At 40.6% G+C, this 22486-nt stretch overlaps 1 protein-coding gene across 3 annotated transcripts in view; it reads left to right on the top strand.

The window, feature by feature from the left end:
- LOC139746207 (cyclin-G-associated kinase-like) overlaps positions 1-22486 on the top strand; it is a 329022-nt gene that overhangs the window by 202774 nt on the left and 103762 nt on the right. For 2 of the 3 annotated variants that reach the window (XM_071657155.1, XM_071657174.1), the window contains 3 exons: positions 8022-8152; positions 8307-8747; positions 15813-15975. In XM_071657155.1, coding sequence (XP_071513256.1) covers positions 8022-8152; positions 8307-8747; positions 15813-15975 — 735 coding nt within the window. The remainder of the gene's footprint in view (positions 1-8021; positions 8153-8306; positions 8748-15812; positions 15976-22486) is intronic. The other variant, XM_071657166.1, reaches the window with a different exon arrangement.

Consider the following 22486-nt stretch of genomic DNA (forward strand, 5'->3'; position numbering starts at 1 on the left):
CTAACCTTCTCACTTTGCACACCACCTCGACCAAAACACCCTATATCTGCCACTCTATCATCAAACACATTCAACAAACCTTCGAAATACTCACTCCATCTCCTTCTCACATCACCACTACTTGTTATCACCTCCCCATTTGCACCCTTCACTGAAGTTCCCATTTGCTCCCTTGTCTTACGCACTTTATTTACCTCCTTCCAGAACATCTTTTTATTCTCCCTAAAATTTAATGATATATATATATATATATATTATATATGATGATTGGGAATACCTGGTTTAAAAAGCGAGATATACATAAGTATACTTATGTAAGTAGGAGAGATGGCCAGAGAGCGTTATTTGATTACGTGTTAATTGACAGGCGTGCGAAAGAGAGACTTTTGGATGTTAATGTGCTGAGAGGTGCAACTGGAGGGATGTCTGATCATTATCTTGTGGAGGCTAAGGTGAAGATTTGTATGGGTTTTCAGAAAAGAAGAGTGAATGTTGGGGTGAAGAGGGTGGTGAGAGTAAGTGAGCTTGAGAAGGAGACCTGTGTGAGGAAGTACCAGGAGAGACTGAGTACAGAATGGAAAAAGGTGAGAACAATGGAAGTAAGGGGAGTGGGGGAGGAATGGAATGTATTTAGGGAATCAGTGATGGATTGCGCAAGAGATGCTTGTGGCATGAGAAGAGTGGGAGGTGGGTTGATTAGAAAGGGTAGTGAGTGGTGGGATGAAGAAGTAAGAGTATTAGTGAAAGAGAAGAGAGAGGCATTTGGACGATTTTTGCAGGGAAAAAATGCAATTGAGTGGGAGATGTATAAAAGAAAGAGACAGGAGGTCAAGAGAAAGGTGCAAGAGGTGAAAAAAAAGGGCAAATGAGAGTTGGGGTGAGAGAGTATCATTAAATTTTAGGGAGAATAGAAAGATGTTCTGGAAGGAGGTAAATAAAGTGCGTAAGACAAGGGAGCAAATGGGAACTTCAGTGAAGGGCGCAAATGGGGAGGTGATAACAAGTAGTGGTGATGTGAGAAGGAGATGGAGTGAGTATTTTGAAGGTTTGTTGAATGTGTTTGATGATAGAGTGGCAGATATAGGGTGTTTTGGTCGAGGTGGTGTGCAAAGTGAGAGGGTTAGGGAAAATGATTTGGTAAACAGAGAAGAGGTAGTGAAAGCTTTGCGGAAGATGAAAAGCCGGCAAGGCAGCAGGTTTGGATGGTATTGCAGTGGAATTTATTAAAAAAGGGGGTGACTGTATTGTTGACTGGTTGGTAAGGTTATTTAATGTATGTATGACTCATGGTGAGGTGCCTGAGGATTGGCAGGAATGCGTGCATAGTGCCATTGTACAAAGGCAAAGGGGATAAGAGTGAGTGCTCAAATTACAGAGGTATAAGTTTGTTGAGTATTCCTGGTAAATTATATGGGAGGGTATTGATTGAGAGGGTGAAGGCATGTACAGAGCATCAGATTGGGGAAGAGCAGTGTGGTTTCAGAAGTGGTAGAGGATGTGTGGATCAGGTGTTTGCTTTGAAGAATGTATGTGAGAAATACTTAGAAAAGCAAATGGATTTGTATGTAGCATTTATGGATCTGGAGAAGGCATATGATAGAGTTGATAGAGATGCTCTGTGGAAGGTATTAAGAATATATGGTGTGGGAGGCAAGTTGTTAGAAGCAGTGAAAAGTTTTTATCGAGGATGTAAGGCATGTGTACGTGTAGGAAGAGAGGAAAGTGATTGGTTCTCAGTGAATGTAGGTTTGCGGCAGGGGTGTGTGATGTCTCCATGGTTGTTTAATTTGTTTATGGATGGGGTTGTTAGGGAGGTAAATGCAAGAGTTTTGGAAAGAGGGGCAAGTATGAAGTCTGTTGGGGATGAGAGAGCTTAGGAAGTGAGTCAGTTGTTGTTCGCTGATGATACAGCGCTGGTGGCTGATTCATGTGAGAAACTGCAGAAGCTGGTGACTGAGTTTGGAAAAGTGTGTGGAAGAAGAAAGTTAAGAGTAAATGTGAATAAGAGCAAGGTTATTAGGTACAGTAGGGTTGAGGGTCAAGTCAGTTGGGAGGTGAGTTTGAATGGAGAAAAACTGGAGGAAGTGAAGTGTTTTAGATATCTGGGAGTGGATCTGGCAGCGGATGGAACCATGGAAGCGGAGGTGGATCATAGGGTGGGGGAGGGGGCGAAAATCCTGGGGGCCTTGAAGAATGTGTGGAAGTCAAGAACATTATCTCGGAAAGCAAAAATGGGTATGTTTGAAGGAATAGTGGTTCCAACAATGTTGTATGGTTGCGAGGCGTGGGCTATGGATAGAGTTGTGCGCAGGAATATGGATGTGCTGGAAATGAGATGTTTGAGGACAATGTGTGGTGTGAGGTGGTTTGATCGAGTGAGCAACGTAAGGGTTAGAGAGATGTGTGGAAATAAAAAGAGCGTGGTTGAGAGAGCAGAAGAGGGTGTTTTGAAGTGGTTTGGGCATATGGAGAGGATGAGTGAGGAAAGATTGACCAAGAGGATATATGTGTCGGAGGTGGAGGGAACAAGGAGAAGAGGGAGACCAAATTGGAGGTGGAAAGATGGAGTGAAAAAGATTTTGTGTGATCAGGGCCTGAACATGCAGGAGGGTGAAAGGAGGGCAAGGAATAGAGTGAATTGGAGCGATGTGGTATACCGGGGTTGACGTGCTGTCAGTGGATTGAATCAAGGCATGTGAAGCGTCTGGGGTAAACCATGGAAAGCTGTGTAGGTATGTATATTTGCGTGTGTGGGCGTATGTATATACATGTGTATGGGGGGGGTTGGGCCATTTCTTTCGTCTGTTTCCTTGCGCTACCTCGCAAACGCGGGAGACAGCGACAAAGTATAATATAAAAATAATAATATATATATATATATATATATATATATATATATATTATCCCTGGGGATAGGGGAGAAAGAATATATATATATATATATATATATATATATATATATATATATATATATATATATATATATATATATATATATATATATATATATTCCGCCAATCCTCAGGCACCTCACCATGAGTCATACATACATTAAATAACCTTACCAACCAGTCAACAATACAGTCACCCCCTTTTTTAATAAATTCCACTGCAATACCATCCAAACCTGCTGCCTTGCTGGCTTTCATCTTCCGCAAAGCTTTTACTACCTCTTCTCTGTTTACCAAATCATTTTCCCCAACCCTCTCACTTTGCACACCACCTCGACCCAAACACCCTATATCTGCCACTCTGTCATCAGACACATTCAACAAACCTTCAAAATACTCATTCCATCTCCTTCTCACATCACCACTACTTGTTATCACCTCCCCATTTACGCCCTTCACTGAAGTTCCCATTTGCTCCCTTGTCTTACGCACCCTATTTACCTCCTTCCAGAACATCTTTTTATTCTCCCTAAAATTTACTGATAGTCTCTCACCCCAACTCTCATTTGCCCTTTTTTCACCTCTTGCACCTTTCTCTTGACCTCCTGTCTCTTTCTTTTATACTTCTCCCACTCAATTGCATTTTTTCCCTGCAAAAATCGTCCAAATGCCTCTCTCTTCTCTTTCACTAATACTCTTACTTCTTCATCCCACCACTCACTACCCTTTCTAAACAGCCCACCTCCCACTCTTCTCATGCCACAAGCATCTTTTGCGCAATCCATCACTGATTCCCTAAATACATCCCATTCCTCCCCCACTCCCCTTACTTCCATTGTTCTCACCTTTTTCCATTCTGTACACAGTCTCTCCTGATACTTCTTCACACAGGCAAAGGGGATAGGAGTGAGTGCTCAAATTACAGAGGTATAAGTTTGTTGAGTATTCCTGGTAAATTATATGGGAGGGTGTTGATTGAGAGGGTGAAGGCATGTACAGAGCATCAGATTGGGGAAGAGCAGTGTGGTTTCAGAAGTGGTAGAGGATGTGTGGATCAGGTGTTTGCTTTGAAGAATGTATGTGAGAAATACTTAGAAAAGCAAATGGATTTGTATGTAGCATTTATGGATCTGGAGAAGGCATATGATAGAGTTGATAGAGATGCTCTGTGGAAGGTATTAAGAATATATGGTGTGGGAGGCAAGTTGTTAGAAGCAGTGAAAAGTTTTTATCGAGGATGTAAGGCGTGTGTACGTGTAGGAAGAGAGGAAAGTGATTGGTTCTCAGTGAATGTAGGTTTGCGGCAGGGGTGTGTGATGTCTCCATGGTTGTTTAATTTGTTTATGGATGGGGTTGTTAGGGAGGTAAATGCAAGAGTCTTGGAAAGAGGGGCAAGTATGAAGTCTGTTGGGGATGAGAGAGCTTGGGAAGTGAGTCAGTTGTTGTTCGCTGATGATACAGCGCTGGTGGCGGATTCATGTGAGAAACTGCAGAAGCTGGTGACTGAGTTTGGTAAAGTGTGTGGAAGAAGAAAGTTAAGAGTAAATGTGAATAAGAGCAAGGTTATTAGGTACAGTAGGGTTGAGGGTCAAGTCAATTGGGAGGTGAGTTTGAATGGAGAAAAACTGGAGGAAGTGAAGTGTTTTAGATATCTGGGAGTGGATCTGTCAGCGGATGGAACCATGGAAGCGGAAGTGGATCATAGGGTGGGGGAGGGGGCGAAAATTTTGGGAGCCTTGAAAAATGTGTGGAAGTCGAGAACATTATCCCGGAAAGCAAAAATGGGTATGTTTGAAGGAATAGTGGTTCCAACAATGTTGTATGGTTGCGAGGCGTGGGCTATGGATAGAGTTGTGCGCAGGAGGATGGATGTGCTGGAAATGAGGTGTTTGAGGACAATGTGTGGTGTGAGGTGGTTTGATCGAGTAAGTAACGTAAGGGTAAGAGAGATGTGTGGAAATAAAAAGAGCGTGGTTGAGAGAGCAGAAGAGGGTGTTTTGAATTGTTTGGGCACATGGAGAGAATGAGTGAGGAAAGATTGACCAAGAGGATATATGTGTCGGAGGTGAAGGGAACGAGGAGAAGAGGGAGACCAAATTGGAGGTGGAAAGATGGAGTGAAAAGGATTTTGTGTGATCGGGGCCTGAACATGCAGGAGGGTGAAAGGAGGGCAAGGAATAGAGTGAATTGGAGCGATGTGGTATACAGGGGTTGACGTGCTGTCAGTGGATTGAATCAAGGCATGTGAAGCGTCCGGGGTAAACCATGGAAAGCTGTGTAGGTATGTATATTTGCGTGTGTGGACGTGTGTATGTACATGTGTATGGGGGGGGTTGGGCCATTTCTTTCGTCTGTTTCCTTGCGCTACCTCGCTAACGCGGGAGACAGCGACAAAGTATAAAAAAAAAAATATATATATATATATATATATATATATATATATATATATATATATATATATATATATATATATATAGCATTAAGAGGATATTCCCTCAAAGGCCTAGTCCTCTGTTCTTAACGCTACCTTGCTAATGTGGGAAATGGTGATTAGTTTGAAAGAAAGAAAGAATTAAGAGTCAGATTTTAGTATAAGACATGAAACAAATCCTTCAGTTCCTTGCCACACTTCCGTCCAATATCCCTAGCACTGAAGTATAGTGTGTAAGGTGCATTACTTCTGAGCATATCATGTTATTAACACCAAAACTCTTACCTTGATATGTGGTTTGCAAAAGCATATTTTCTGTATATGTTTCATAAACTAGGATTTTTTTTTCATACTTGATTGCCATTTCCCACATTAGTGAGGTAGCGCTAGGAAGATGAAAAAAGACCACATCCGCTTACATCCATTCTCTAGCTGCCATGTGTAATGCAACAAAACCACAGCTTCCTAGCCACAACTAGGCCCAACAGAACTTTCCATAGTTTACCCTGGACACTTCACATGCCCTGGTTCAGTCCATTGACAGCACATCAACCCCAGTGTACCCCTTTGTTCCAGTTCAGTCCATCCCGTGCCATCCTTTCACCTTTCTACAAGTTCAGTCCCTCATCACTCAAAATCTTTTCACTCTTTACTCCATCCTTCCATCTCCAATTTGGTCTCCCCATTCTCCTTGTTCCCTCCACATATGACTCGTATATCATCTTTGTCAGCCTATCTCCACTCATTTTCTTTATATGTCCAAACCATGTCAACATTTCCTCTTCAGCTCCCTCAACCACACTCATTACTGCACGTCTCTCATACATTTTCATTACTTACTAGATCAAACCACTTTACACTGCAAATTGTCCATATGATATTGTTGTACTACTGTTCCTTCAAACTTATTCATTTTTTTCCTTCCTAGATAACTTTTACTCTTTTCACACATTCATCAGCACTCCTAGGACTTTCACCTTCTCCCCCACTCTATGACAATTCTGCCTTTGTGGTTCTATTTGCTGCTATGTCCACTCCCAAATATCTAAAACACTTCACTTCCTCCAATTTTTCTTCATTCAAGCTCGCATCTCAACTAACCTGTCCCTCAATGATGCCAAACTCGATAACTTCGCTGTTATTCACATTCATTCTCAGTTTCTTCTTTCATACAATCTTTCAAACTCATTCACCAACTTGTGCAATTTTTCAGTCAAATCTGCCACCAGTGTTGTATCAGCAAACAACAGCTGACTCTCTTCCTAGGCCTTCTCATTCCCCATAGACTGCATTCTCGATCCTCTCTCCAAGACTTGCATTTATCTACCTCAATTCCCCTTCCATAAGCAAAGTGAACATCCATGGTGAAATCACACACCCCTGCCACAGATCAGCCTTCACTTGGAACCATTCACTCTCCTCTCTTCCTGCTCATTTTCATTCCTTACAACCTAGATAAAAACTTTTCTTTGCTTCTGGCAGCTTTCCTTCCACACTGTATATTCTTAATTCTTTCCACAAAGCATCTCTATCAACCTTATTATATGCCTTCTCCAGATCCATAAATGCCTCATACAAACCCATCTGTTTTTCTAAGAATTTCTCACAGATTATAAAGCAAACACCTGCATACATCCTTTCCCACTTCTGAAACCACACCATCCTTCCCTAATCTGATCTTTTATATATGCCTTTATGCTCTCAAGCAATACCCTCCCATACAACTTACCAGGTTTACTTAAGAAACTTATACCTCTGTAGTTCGAACATTCACCTTCATCCTCCTTGCCTTAACATAATGGCACTATACATGCATTTCTCTAATCCTCAGGCACCTCATCATGATCCATACATCCATTATGAATCCATACCAATCAATCAACAATGCAATCATTCTCTTTTGTAATGAATTCAGTTGCAATACCATCCACTCCAGGTGTCTTGCCACATTTCATCTTATGCCAGGCCTTCACTTTTTTTTTTCTTTTCACCAAACCTCTCTCCCTAACCCTTTCACTTTGCATACCACCCCAACCCAAACCACCTACAACTGCCATTCTATTATCAAACACATTTAACAGTCCTTCATATATTCCAGCTCCTCCTCACTTCATCACTGCCTCTTACACTCCCCCTCACCAATATTCCCATTTGTTCTGTTGTCTTTTGCACATTATATACCTCCTTCCAAACATCTAATTCACCTTCAAGTTTAATGATACTTGCATACCCCAACTCTTATTTGCCATCTTTTTCATCTGCACCTTGCTCTTGACCTCCTGCTGCTTTCTTTTATACATTTCTCAGTCATTTGCATTCTTTCCCAGTAAGTGCCATCCAAACACCTCTATTTTCTCTTTCACTGGGTAGTCTGTCCACCTCCTGCCTTTCGCATGCCAAATGCACCTCATGCATAAGCTGGCACTGCTTCCCAAAGCACTTCCCATTCTTCACCCACTCCCTTTGCTTCATTTACTTGCACCTTTTGCCATTCTACACTCAATCTCTCTTGGTATTTCTTCACACAAGTCTCTTTTTGAAGCTCACTTACTCCCACCACTTTCTTCTCTCTGAAATTTTCCTGTTTTATGAAAACCTTTACAAATCTTGACAAGGATTCTATTGTTAAAAAAATAAATGGAAGAGAACAATGTTCTTGTAAGTTTTGTAATTTTAAGTATTAATTATCCTTTATTTAGCAGCAAGTGCACATGGTTCACCGGCTACGGAAAGACGAGATTCCCCAGCAAAACCAGGAGCAGTTAACACCCAGGCTTGCAAAGCAGATTTCATTGCCTCTCATGTAGATGGAAAACTGGGCCTGAAGCAGGTATTTTATGTAAAGAATTGAATTTTATTTTCACATTCCTGTTGTAATGTGACTTGTCAAGATATAGTTCATTGTTTGTTGGCTGGATGAATATAAGAATATGTGATTAGATTGAAATTGTCTCTTCAAAAGCTCAGTAAACAGTATATTTCAGGCAGAGGAAGTTGAAGATCTCATATCAGATGAAGAAGATCAAGTTTGTCTACAAGAAGATACTGTGTTGCCAAATGTTGTTAGCTCTGAAGAAGCAGACTTGTTGAACTGGGGTAATTCTACCCAGAGTGAAGCACAAAGTGCTGATCAAGTTACCAACAGTATGAACTTACTTGATATTGCTGGATCTGATAAAATGAAAAAAGACCCAAGTAACTTTGATCTTCTGAGTGGATTTGGTAATAATACAGGTGAAACCAATGTTAGTTCTGTTAATGCTGGGGAAACTGCAGGTGCTCAAGACAATTTATTTGATCCGTTTGGTACTGCATCTGTTGGTACTCAGCCATCAGATGGACAGGCACCTACAGAAGATTTGTTTGGTCAGTTTTCGGCACCCCAACCCCAGCAACAAAACCTTTTTGGACAAAAAGGGGGACCAGTAAGTTTTCAATAGCTTGAAAGTAGTAATCTAAGGTATATGACAAAGTTAATGATAAGCTGTCTGGGAAGAGCTGACACCTTATTGCTGTTAATTGCTTTTACAATGAAAGAAGTGCAACTGTTAGAGTAAGTGGTGGTATAAGTGAATGGTTTGAAATAAGTGTGGGATTGCTTCAATGTTGAGAGATTTTATTGTAGTTATTTAGTGTTTTTATGGATTTGGTGGTTTGTGATATATGAGAAAAATGGGGTGATGGTGATGTGATAATCATGGAGAAACAGAAGTTGCCACAGTATCTGTGTGCAGATGATGTGTTCTAGCTAAATCACAGCTGGATAGAATATGGAGTGTTACGTAACAGTAATGTATTTAGAAAGATATTGAAATTAGATGCAGATAGAATTAAGATGCTAATTTTTGAAAGAGGTAGATCACAGTGTAATATCAATTTACTTGGTGAAGAACTGGGAGTTGTAGATGATTTTGATTTACTATTGGGAAAGATGAAATTGAAGCTGTCATTAAATCTATGGCAAATGAAGAAATTTAGAAATGTGGAAGAAGTTAGCTGAAGGAATACTGGTCCCAGCTATGATGTATTGATGTGAATCTTAGTGTGTGTAGGTCAGGATTGGTGTAAGATAAGGGTAGTAGATTTTGAGAACTTGTCGAGTTGGAATTAGCAGGATAAAGAAAAAAAGATTGATGATGTGAAATGAATATATGGTGTAAAAAAGTCAAAAGATGCTTTGGTGAAATTCCTTTAGTGTGGTGTTAAAGAACAGGGGCAAGGAAAAGATAGAGAGATGCCAAGTCATAATGGTTCCACCCCAGTTGAGGAGGTCATTGCTCTTAGATTGAGCCCTTTTCTCTCTCCTTTTCTGCAACATTATTGGTCTTTATTATAACATCTTCTTTGCAGATCACCATTTCTCTGCTTCCAACCCCCTGATTTTTTTCTTCTCTAAAACCTAATTGTCTATGATGATAAAAATGATGACCTTTTAGTAACACCATAGTTTTCCATCAGATATGGTATATATTTATAATACAAGAGTACAGGGAGACATGAGTTCTAAACCATGCATGTTTTGCAGTTTTGCATTTTTGGAGTACATTTAGCTTCATCTTGTATCAGTATCCTAAATTGTTACTGTTTTTGTGAAGAAACTTTTGACATTTTTGATTTTTTATACGGAAAACCAAATTTTCCATTATTTCGGTTTTTTAAGAAGTTTTAATGCTAGATATGTGATCTTTATCATTTCAAGTTGAGAAAGTAATGAAAAAAGATCAGGTTAGAAATCAAACTACTGTATTTTCTTGAACAAATGAGAGATTTTAGCAAACATCCCCAAACTTCTAATGATACAGTAAAAGGATTAAAGTTGCATGTTTGCATGAGTATTCTCCCTGATGCTTATAAAGCCCTGTTAGGAAGTAAGAAAAATGTGGGTTTTGGGTTGTAGAAAGCCACCTCAGTACCAGAAGTAAAACCATATGAAGATCCATACATTTTCCAATCCCATTCTTCTCTATTCCTTTCAAAAACTTATTTTTTGATCCTTTATAATAACAAGCTCAAGGGACAGACTGCAGTGGGTTAGGAGTGTTACAAGGCTTGTAGCTTGAAGGTGCATGCATGCCAGTGACAATTAAGGCTTGGATAAACTGCCTAGCCTTTATAGATATAATAATCTTCAAAAATGGGGAAATCCCAGTTGGTTCTCCTGGTTAAGGAGGTAGAATAGTGTTGTGACCACCATAAACAAGTGCTCTTTCTGTTGCTCATAGGGTTTTACCTTAAGAAAAAAAAAAATGTTTTTTCATATTTCAAAGCCATCATTTCCTCTAAAGTTTTTCCTACCAGCATAAGATACCCCTTTTATGAATATTGGGGTTAGACCTTCTATCTCATTATCTGTCTGATGGGGAATACTGGGTTTTCCACTGTTACTGTCCTTTCTACTAGACAGTGGCCTACTTGCTTGTTGTAGGCCTGCCCTTGTCCAATCAGAGACCACCATAGAGATGAGATCATTGACCCACTGGTTTTCAGCCACAGAAAGCTTGCTTTCCCCTGGAATTATATGCTGTCAAGGCTTCCCTCTCTTTTATTTTGATGTTTATTTAGCTTGTGAGTGAATAAGATTTTAGCTCTTGGAGCCAGAACATGTTGGAGGGAGCTGGCAAGGATTACAGATAGAACTTCACTGCAAGTCATGATTAGGTTCAGTAGATTTAAAAGAAGATATATCTTACACAATGATTGAGTCACAGGTGAAGCAGCAAGCGCTGATGAAGGAGCTGATGAAAAGATGAAATATAAACCAAAGAATTTTTTTTGACAAACCACAGAGTGATTTTAAAAAATGTCATTTCATGAAACTGTTTAAACAAAAATGAGATACGTTAGAATTTGCAAAGCGTAAAAGATAAAGATGATGAAATATGAACTAAAGAATCTTAAATAAAAGGTAAGAATGAAATGCAGAATCATTTGATAAAGGTGATGAAGAAGCAAGATAGTCAATGAGATAGTCGTGATAGAAATTGAGTAGGATAAAAGAATGCTGTACAAGTATATGAAATGTACTTGCTACCCTGACATATATCCGACTTGCGTCCATTTTAGGATCTGATAGGTTGGTCAGAATAGAACTCAGATGTATGTCAAGGATAGGTAGTATACACATGTACATATTTATATTTTCTCACCCATGTCCATTCTCAGCACCACCCCATCCCTCAGGAAACAGCATCACCAACCCCTGCATCAGGGAGCTAGTGCCAGGAAACAGACGAAAAAAGGCCACATACGCTCACACTCATTCTTTAACTGTCATGTAATGCACCAAAACCACAGCTTCATATCCACATCCAGGCCCCACAGACCTTTCTATGGTTTACCCCAGATGTTTCACATTCCCTAGTTCAGTCCATTGACAGCATGTCAACCACATTATGCCACAACCTTCCAATTCACTATATTACGTGCATGCCTTTCATCCTCCAGCATGTTGAGGCCCAATTGCTCAAAATCTTTGTCATTTCTTCCTTCCACCTCCAATTTGGTCCCTTGCCTCTCCTTGTTCCATTCACTTCTAACACATTTATCCTTTTTGTCAGCCTTTCCTCACTCATTTTCTCCATATGCACAAATCATATCAACACACCCTTTCCTGCTCTCTCAACCAAACTCTTTTAGTACCACACATCTCTCTTACCCTTTCATTACTTACTAGTCAAATCTCCTCACACCACATGTTGTCCTCAAACATTTCACTTCTAACACCACTCTCCTCCATACAGCCCTATCTCTAGCCCTTGCAGGTATATAATATAGTTAGAACTATTTTTCCTTCAAACATACCCATTTTTGCTCTCTGAGATAACATTCTCTCTTTCCACACATTCTTCATTGCTCCCAGATCTTTGTCCCCTCCCCTACCCCTATGACTCACTTTCATGGTTCCATTCACTACCAAGTCCTCTCGCAGATATCTAAAAAACTGCACTTCCTCTCATTTTTCTCCTTTTAAACTTATATCCCAACTGACTTGTCCCTCAACCCTGCTGAACCTAATAACCTTGCTCTTATTCACATTTATTCTCAACTTTATCCTTTCACACTTTTTTCCATATTCAGTCACCTACTGCCTCCCATGCCATATATTCTTAAGACCATCCACAAAGCATCTCTGTCAACCTTATCATTTGCCATGTCCAGATCCATAAAAGCTACATGTGTAAGGTGTTTTGATCTAGTAAGTAATGAAAAGGTACGAGAGATGTGTGGTAATAGAAAGGGTGTGGCTGAGAGAGCAGAAGAGAGTATGTTGAAATGGTTTGGACATTTGGAGAGAATGAATGAGGAAAGGTTGACAAGATATATGTGTCTGAGGTGGAGGGAACAAGAAGTAGGAGACAGAATTGGAGGTGGGAGGATGTAGTGAAAGAGATTTTGAGCAATGGGGGCCTGAAGATGTGGGAGGATGAAAGACATGCATGGAATAGAGTGAATTTGAAAAATGTGGTATACCCTGGTTGATGTGATGTCAATGGACTGAACCAGGGTGTGTGAATAGTCCAGGGTAAACCCTGGATATGTCTGTGGTGCCTGGATGTGGATAGGGAGCTGTGATTTTGGTGCGTTGCACTTATCAGCTAAAGAATGAGTGAGTGGATGTGGCCTTTTTTTTTTTATCTGTTTCCTGGTGCTGCCTTGCTGTTGCAGGAGGTGGCAATGCTGTTTCCTCTGGGGTAGGGTGGCACCAGGAATGGATGAAGGCGAGCAAGTATGAATATGTACATGTATATATACACATATGTATGTGTGTGTATATGTGTGTATATATGTAGGTAGTAGCCTCTGCAAACACTGCTTTAGAGTTGCCTTTTACCAGTGGCCTGTTAAAGGTGAAGCACTAAAGGCTAAGAAGCAGCACTGCAGTTCACTAGTTATGGAGACTCTGTTACCATAGCCAACCCCCTGAGGGAGTTCCAGTTGGGAATAGGCCTCAGAGATAGATAGTGGCACATGAACCATGCGACAAAGGTGCCCACCACAGGCAAGCTATGGTCTTTCCTTCCGTCTGTTAGTTTATGGTGACATCTGTGTTTTAGAATTGAGCCTGAATATTTCAGGCACCCAGAAGTTGCTGTAAAGTGATACTTGGGATGCTTAGTGGATGTAGTCCTTGGTGGTTGTACAAGATTTCACATATGATGCCGTTGGTTGTGTCGTAGTCTCAGATTGGCCAAAGGTGGGCCCAAAGTGAATTTTCAGGGCTGCAGTTCAGTCAAAAGGATAGCAACTGATAGAGAAAGCCAAAGTTCCCTCCCAGACATATAGAGGGTTAGAAGATCCTAACCTTACATTCGTAGAGAGAATATCTCTTGCTCACAGCACACTGCCTTAGAAAGTTTTTAAACTTCAAAACTTACATTTCTAAGTCTAGACAAGGTTAATTTAAGGCTGTTTATGACATTCTCACTTCTGGGTTTAGTATGTTTGTGCTGATGCATATCTAGAATGCTTCCCAAAAATGAAAATCTTCAGATGGATTGGTACCATCTCCCTTGATACTAGTGGCTTGATTTTATACATTTAAAGTTTCTAGCATATGATAGAGTTGATAGAGACGCTCTGTGGAAGGTATTAAGAATATATGGTGTGGGAGGCAAGTTGTTCGAAGCAGTGAAAAGTTTTTATCGGGGATGTAAGGCATGTGTACGTGTAGGAAGAAAGGAAAGTGATTGGTTCTCAGTGAATGTAGGTTTGTGGCAGGGGTGTGTGATGTCTCCATGGCTGTTTAATTTGTTTATGGATGGAGCTGTTAGGGAAGTGAAAGTTTTGGAAAGAGGGGCAAGTATGCAGTCTGTTGTAGATGAGAGAGCTTGGGAAGTGAGTCAGTTGTTGTTTGCTGATGATACAGCACTGGTGGCTGATTCGTGTGAGAAACTGCAGAAGCTGGTGACTGAGTTTGGTAAAGTGTGTTAAAGAAGAAAGCTGAGAGTAAATGTGAATAAGAGCAAGGTTATTAGGTACAGTAGGGTTGAGGGACAAGTCAGTTGGGAGGTAAGTTTGAATGGAGAGAAACTGGAGGAAGTGAAGTGTTTTAGATATGTGGGAGTGGATTTGGCAGTGGATGGAACCATGGAAGCAGAAGGGAATCATAGGGTGGGGGAGGGGGAGAAAGTTCTGGGAGTGTTGAAGAATGTGTGGAAGTCGAGAACACTATCTCGGAAAGCAAAAATGGGTATGTTTGAAGGAATGGTGGTTCCAACAATGTTATATGGTTGCGAGGCTTGGGCTATAGATAGAGTTGTGCGGAGGAGTGTGGATGTGCTGGACATGAGATGTTTGAGGACTATATGTGGTGTGAGGTGGTTTGATCGAGTAAGTAATAATAGGGTAAGAGAGATGTGTTGTAATAAAAAGAGTGTGGTTGAGAGAGCAGAAGAGGGTGTTTTGAAATGGTTTGGTCTCATGGAGAGAATGAGTGAGGAAAGATTGACTAAGAGGATATACGTGTCTGAGGTGGAGGGAATGAGGAGAAGTGGGAGACCAAATTGGAGGTGGAAAGATGGAGTGAAAAAGATTTTGAGTGATTGGGGCCTTAACATGCAGGAGGGTGAAAGGCTTGCAAGGAATAGAGTAAATTGGAACGATGTCGTATACCAGGGTGAAAATGCTGTCAATGGATTGAAGCAGGGCATGTGAAGCGTCTGGGGTAAACCATGGAAAGTTGTGTGGAGCCTGGTTGTGGAAAGGGAGCTGTGGTTTTGGTGCATTATTGCATGACAGCTAGAGACTGAGTGTGAGCGAATGTGGCCTTTGTTGTTTTTTCCTAGCACTACCTCGCACACATGAGGGGGGAGGGGTTGTTGTATCATGTGTGGCGGGATGGCGATGGGAATGAATAAAGGCAGACAGTATGAATTATGTACATGTGTATATATGTATATGCCTGTGTGTGTGTATATATATATGTATACGTTGAGATGTATAGGTATGTATATTTGCGTGTGTGGACGTGTATGTATATACATGTGTATGTGGGTGGGTTGGGCCATTCTTTCGTCTGTTTCTTTGCGCTATCTTGCTAACGTGGGAGACAGCGACAAAGCACAATAGATAAATAAATAAATAAAGTTTCTATGTGTCCATTTGCTGTTGTTAGTAGTATTAATGTCAGTGTACTTCTGTATGAGATTTTTGTATGAAATATTTCCCTAGTAAGAATAAGTGCTGGGTTACCCAGCCAGGCTTAGGAATGAATACCTTGAAACTCATATTTCACGTTGCCTCTAAAGGAGACGCATACTGTAATAACCTGTTATTCATGTGCTTTCTCTAATATTGCTGCTCTCATTTCACTTTATTGCTTGAAAACTGTAATCTTACACAGAGAAATAGATCCAGGTTTAACTGATTTTAAGTAATGCATTATTTTGAAAATGCTGTTTATTGATTTTCTTTTATGTGGAATAAGAATGTAGTCTTTCATTTACCATGTTTCAGTATTCTCATATTTTTTGTCTTCTTTTTTTCTTAAGGCAGTGGGTGGTCTAAGTCCAATGGCATCAACAGGTAGCCCAATGATGGGTCCTCGAGTAATAGGAGGTGTTACTAGCCCAAATAATACAATGGGTGGTGGATTTGTACGTTCTCCAGCACCACAGCAACAAAATAAACCTGCTGATCCGTTTGCTGATTTAGGTAAGTTATGGGGCCTTTGTTGTCTTTTCCTAGCACTACCTCGCACACATGAGGGGGGAGGAGGATGGTATTCCATGTGTGGCGAGGTGGCGATGGGAATGAATAAAGGCAGTGTGAATTGTGTGCATGGGTATATATGTATGTATCTGTGTGTGTGTATATATATGTGTACATTGAGATGTATAGGTATGTATATTTGCGTGTGTGGACGTGGGTTGGGCCATTTCTTTCGTCTGTTTCCTTGCGCTACCTCGCAAACGCATGAGACAGCGACAAAAAAAAAATATATATATAATCCTAATTCAGTAATGTCTCTTTTGGTTTGTTAACCTCAGGTTTGTATATTTCATGAAGCATAACTTGTTTATGACTGTCTTAATTGATAGTGTAATTGATTTTTAAGTATTTTGCCTTAAGATCGTAATCAGCTTAATTTGCATTTAGATGGTTAGAAGTATGTTTAGAATCAATAATTAAGGTGAGTTGCTAGAAGCAGTGAAAAGGTAAATTTACCAAGGATGTAAGGCCTCTGTACAAGTAGGAAGAGAGGAGAGTGATTGGTTCCCAGTGAATACCGGTCTGTGGCAGTTGTGTGTGATGTCTCCATGGTTGTTTGATTTGTTTATGGATGGGGTGGTTAGGGTGGTAAATGCAAGAGTTTTGGAGAGAGGGGCAAGTATGCAGTCTGTTGTGGGTGAAAGGGCTTGGGAAGTGAGTCAGTCGTTTGCCAATGATACAGCTCTGGTGGCTGATTCATGTGAGAAACTGTAGAGGTGGGTGAGTGAGTTTGGAAAAGTGTTTTCCTGTGGGGTAGGGTAACGACAGGAAAGGATGAAGGCAAGCAAGTATGAATATGTACATATTTATGTATGTAATGTCTGTGTATGTGTATGTATATGTTTGTTTTATTATTATTATTATTATTTATACAGCTTTGTCGCTGTCTCCCGCGTTAGCGAGGTAGCGCAAGGAAACAGACGAAAGAATGGCCCAACCCGCCCACATACACATGTATATACATACACGTCCACACACGCAAATATACATACCTATACATCTCAATGTACACATATATATACACACACAGACATATACCTATATACACATGTACATAATTCATACTGTCTGCCTTTATTTGTTCCCATCGCCACCTCGCCACACATGGAATAACAACCCCTTCCCCCCTCATGTGTGCGAGGTAGTGCTAGAAAAAGACACCAAAGGCCCCATTCGTTCACACTCAGTCTCTAGTTGTCATGTAATAATGCACCGAAACCACAGCTCCCTTTCCACATCCAGGCCCCACACAACTTTCCATGGTTTACCCCAGACGCTTCACATGCCCTGGTTCAATCCATTGACAGCACGTCGACCCCGGTATACCACATCGTTCCAATTCACTCTATTCCTTGCACGCCTTTCACCCTCCTGCATGTTCAGGCCCCGATCACTCAAAATCTTTTTCACTCCATCTTTCCACCTCCAATTTGGTCTCCCACTTCTCCTCGTTCCCTCCACCTCTGACAAATATATCCCCTTGGTCAATCTTTCCTCACCCATTCTCTCCATGTGACCAAACCATTTCAAAACGCCCTCTTCTGCTCTCTCAACCACACTCTTTTTATTTCCACACATCTCTCTTACCCTTACATTACTTACTCGATCAAACCACCTCACACCACATATTGCCCTCAAACATCTCATTTCCAGCACATCCACCCTCCTGCGCACAACTCTATCCATAGCCCACGCCTCGCAACCATACAACATTGTTGGAACCAATATTCCTTCAAACATACCCATTTTTGCTTTCCGAGATAATGTTCTCGAATTCCAAACATTCTTCAAGGCTCCCAGAATTTTCGCCCCCTCCCCCACCCTATGATTCTAGCATATGATAGAGTTGATAGAGATGCTCTGTGGAAGGTATTAAGAATATATGGTGTGGGAGGCAAGTTGTTAGAAGCAGTGAAAAGTTTTTATCGAGGATGTAAGGCATGTGTGTGTACGTGTAGGAAGAGAGGAAAGTGATTGGTTCTCAGTGAATGTAGGCTTGTGGCAGGGGTGTGTGATGTCTCCATGGTTGTTTAATTTGTTTATGGATGGGGTTGTTAGGGAGGTGAATGCAAGAGTTTTGGAAAGAGGGGCAAGTATGCAGTCTGTTGTGGATGAGAGAGCTTGGGAAGTGAGTCAGTTGTTGTTCGCTGATGATACAGCGCTGGTGGCTGATTCATGTGAGAAACTGCAGAAGCTGGTGACTGAGTTTGGTAAAGTGTGTGAAAGAAGAAAGTTAAGAGTAAATGTGAATAAAAGCAAGGTTATTAGGTACAGTAGGGTTGAGGGTCAAGTCAATTGGGAGGTAAGTTTGAATGGAGAAAAACTGGAGGAAGTAAAGTGTTTTAGATATCTAGGAGTGGATCTGGCAGCGGATGGAACCATGGAAGCGGAAGTGAATCATAGGGTGGGGGAGGGAGCAAAAATCCTGGGAGCCTTGAAGAATGTTTGGAAGTCGAGAACATTATCTCGGAAAGCAAAAATGGGTATGTTTAAAGGAAATTTAGTGGTTCCAAAAATGTTGTAGGGTTTTCGAGGGTGGGCAATGGTTTAGAGTTGTGGCGGGGAAGGATGGATGTGCTGGAAATGAGATTTTTGAGGAAAAGTGTGGTGTGGGTTTGGTTTTGATCGAAGTAAGTAAGGTAAGGGAAAGAGGATGGGGGAAATTTAAAAAAGAGGTGGTTGAGAGAGGAAGAGGGTGTTTTGAAATGGTTTGGGGCACATGGAGAGAAGGGAGTGGGGAAAGTTTGCCCAAGAGGATATGTTTTGTCGGAGGTGGGGGGAAACGAGGAGAAGGGGAGACCAAAATTGGAGGGGGAAAAGATGGGGTAAAAAAGGGATTTTGAGTGATGGGGCCCTTGAACATGCAGGAGGGTGAAAGGGGGCAAGGAATAGGGGGTAAATTTGGATCGTTTGTGGATACGGGGGTTTGAATGTGTCAGTGGATTAAAATCAGGGAATGTGAAGCGTTGGGGAAAACCCAAAGGAAAGTTGTGGGGGGCCCTGGTTTGGGGAAAAGGGAGCTGGGGTTTTTGGGGCCATTATTGCTTTTACAGCTAGAGAGGAATTTGGTGAACGAATGGGGCCTTTGTTGTTTTTTAGCCTACCTCGCACACATGGGGGGGGAGGGGGATGGTTTTTCCATGTGGGGAAAATTTGGCGATGGGAATGAATAAAGGCAGACAGTGTGAATTGTGTGCATGGGTTATATGATGTGTCTGTGGTGTGTTTATATAGGTTTTCCATTGAGATGTATAGGTATGTTTATTTGCGTGTGTGGACTTTTTGTTTATTACATGTGTATGGGGGGGGGTTGGGCCATTTCCTTTTTTTTTTCTGTTTCTTGCATACCTCGCAGACAGGGGGAGACAGAAAAAAAAAAAAGCAAAATATAAAAAATATGAAAAATTTGTGTGTATAAAATGGATGGCCATTCTTCATTTGTTTCATGGCATACCTTGTTGTGTGGGAAACAGAAATTTAAAGTATAATGATAATGATAATTATTACTTGAATGATTTTTTTCCATTCCCCAAAGGGAATTTTTGCTGTGAGAGTTTTATTTACAATACCTAAAGATTTTGTCATATTTGCAAGGCTAGTTAATGTGGTCACCATTTGAAAACCCAAGAAGAAAAGGGTTTATGTGCATTTACAAATTGTATTTAGGCAATGATTAAACCCTTTTGTGTTATTGGCTTCCCGCTCAAATCATTTTACAGACCCGCTTAGCTTTTTGTAAATTTTTGAAAATATGATTTTGTTCCATAGTACATCTTTTTGGAATTTGGGGAAAATTGGATTTTTGATTTCCAAACCAAAAAGTTATCAAGATTTTCTTTTGGTGTCTTCAGGTAAGTTTAGTCTGCTGCTGTTTAAAAAAAACCCGATTGAGCTAATCATTTTTGCCCAAAGATTTTCCTACTCATAAAGAATAATGGTGAGGGTAAAGGATTTTGGTCCCACAAACTTCAATCTCCCCTTTTTCGCCAAAAAAAGCTTGGGTAGCACTTAAATCATTTTTAAAAAATTTTCATCCCTATAGATATTTCTGCAAATTTGTGATTTTTTGCTAGCCCTGCCTTTTGGCAAAAAGGGTTTAAAAGCAATAAAAAATTAAAAAGAAATTATGAAATTAAAAAATGAGTTTTTAGGTAGAAACAGTAGGTGAGAACATTGACTGTGGCTTTTGGTAGAAGGGAGTTGGTTTGGAACATTTTATAGAGCATTATGTAGAAGTAGTCAGTAGGAACATTAAGTAAAAAGCCCTGAAAAAAATTGATTTTGGGAAAAACCCCCTGCCCGTGGGGTGTTAAGGGTGAGGCAATAAAAGGCCCAAGAAACAGCATGGAGTTCACCAGTAATGGACCTTTTTGCTGTGGAAACCCCTTTTTTGGGGGTTCCTCAAGGGGAAAAGGGGATTTAAAATATAAGGGAGAAGTTTACCTCTTTGTATATTACCAAAGGGGATAATTTTATCCTTTTTTGGGGCCCCGCTCTTGTACTTCTTTTCCCTCAGGGAAGGGCTTTTAGATATTTGTAAGCTGTCACCATTTATGTTTCTTGCTTAGACAATTCCAGCCATCCAATTTCCATACACAAAAGGGGGTTTTTTTTTCGTTCCTTCTTGACCTGCCCTTTCTCAACTTCTAACCCCTTTCCTTGGTTTAAATTTGGGGCCTTTTTGCCTTGTAAAAAGATGTTTGTGTCAAATTTAATTGATTTAGGGGGTTAAGCTCTTTTTTGTCACCCCCCTGTTATTACTCTGCTTTTGGCCCGTGGGCTAACTTTCAGCATTTCATGAAGCTATGTTTTTTTTTTTTTTTAGAACCCTATTGGTTGCTTTTCTTGGACATTTCGGTCATATCTTTGTGTTTTGGTGGGAGTTATAGACCTGGAGGATGATTTAGATTTGGTCTAATGAATTTTTTGAATAGTTAACGAATCTTTTTTATCCATATACTTTAAAGCAATTTAATATTTGCCCGCGAAAGTTTATTTCTTTTCAATTGTCCCCAATGCAAACCCCCGCCAAAAGATTAGGTACAATGTCGACCCCCAGATCTTTTCACTAGTCGATTCCCTATTTATTTCCCCCATCCTCATTACCTTACATTTATTGGGGTTGAAACTTATCCCATGTATGAGAGCAAATTATGTTTATTCAAACTTTCCTTTAAGAATGTAATTTTTTTTCATTCCTTTTCATTTTTCATGACCTTGTTATTATCCCCAAAGATGTTCAGGTTTTGAGTTTTAGTCCTTTTTAGAGGTCATTTACAAACACAAAGAATTGCACACTTCATGGAACCTTGCCCTTTTTTAGAATATACTTCATACGCTTCCCCCAGTTTTTTTTCCCCTTTGATAGAGATGCTTGTGGAAGGTATTAAAAAATATATGGTTGGGAGGAAAATTGTTAGAAGCAGTGAAAAGTTTTTATCAAGGATGTAAGGATTTTTGTAAGGTAGGAAGAAGGAAAAAGTTGGTTCTCAAATGAATGTGGTTTGCGGCAGGGGTGTGTGTGTCTCCCTGGTTGTTTAAAATTTGTTTTGGATGGGGGTTTTTTTGGGGGGTAAAATTGGGAAAAGTTTTGGAAAGAGGGGCAAATACGAAATCTGTTGGGGGGCCCTTGAAAATGTGTGGAAGTCGAGAACATTATCCGGAAAGCAAAAATGGGTATGTTTGAAGGAATAGTGGTTCCAAAAATGTTGTTGGTTGCGAGGCGGGGGTATGGATAGAGTTGTGGCAGGAGGATGGAGTGTGGAAATGAGATGTTTAGGACAATGTGTGGTGTGGGTGGTTTGATCGGTAGTAAGTAAGGGTAAAGAGATGTGTGGAAAAAAAAAGAGCTGGTTGGAGAGAAGAGAGGGTTTGTTTTGAATGGTTTGGGCACATGGAGGGAATGAGTGGGGAAAAGATTGACAAGAGGTATTGTGTCGGAGGGGGGGGGGAAAACGAGGAAAAGAGGGAGAACCAAATTGGAGGGGGAAAAGTGGGTAAAAAAGATTTTGTGTGATGGGGGCCCTAAACAGCAGGGGGTGAAAGGAGGGAAGGAATAGAGTGAATTGGACATGTGGTATACGGGGTTGACTGTTTCATGGATTGAATCAGGGATGTGAGGTCTGGGGTAAACATGGAAAGCGTGTAGGTATGTTATTTGGTTTGTGGAGTGTGTTTAATGGTTGGGGGGGGTTGGGCATTTCTTTCGTTGTTTCCTTTCGCTACCTGCAAAGGGGAGACAGCGAAAAATATAAAAAAACATTACTTACTCGATCAAACCACCTCACAACACATATTTGCCTCAAACATCTCATTTCCAAGCACATCAACCCTCCTGCGCACAATATTATCCATAGCCCACGCCTCGCAACCATACAACATTGTTGGAACCAATATTCCTTCAAACATACCCATTTTTGCTTTCCGAGATAATGTTCTCGAATTCCAAACATTC

The sequence above is a fragment of the Panulirus ornatus genome, chromosome 4 (assembly GCF_036320965.1).
Source record: "Panulirus ornatus isolate Po-2019 chromosome 4, ASM3632096v1, whole genome shotgun sequence".
Taxonomy (NCBI): Eukaryota; Metazoa; Arthropoda; class Malacostraca; order Decapoda; family Palinuridae; genus Panulirus; species Panulirus ornatus.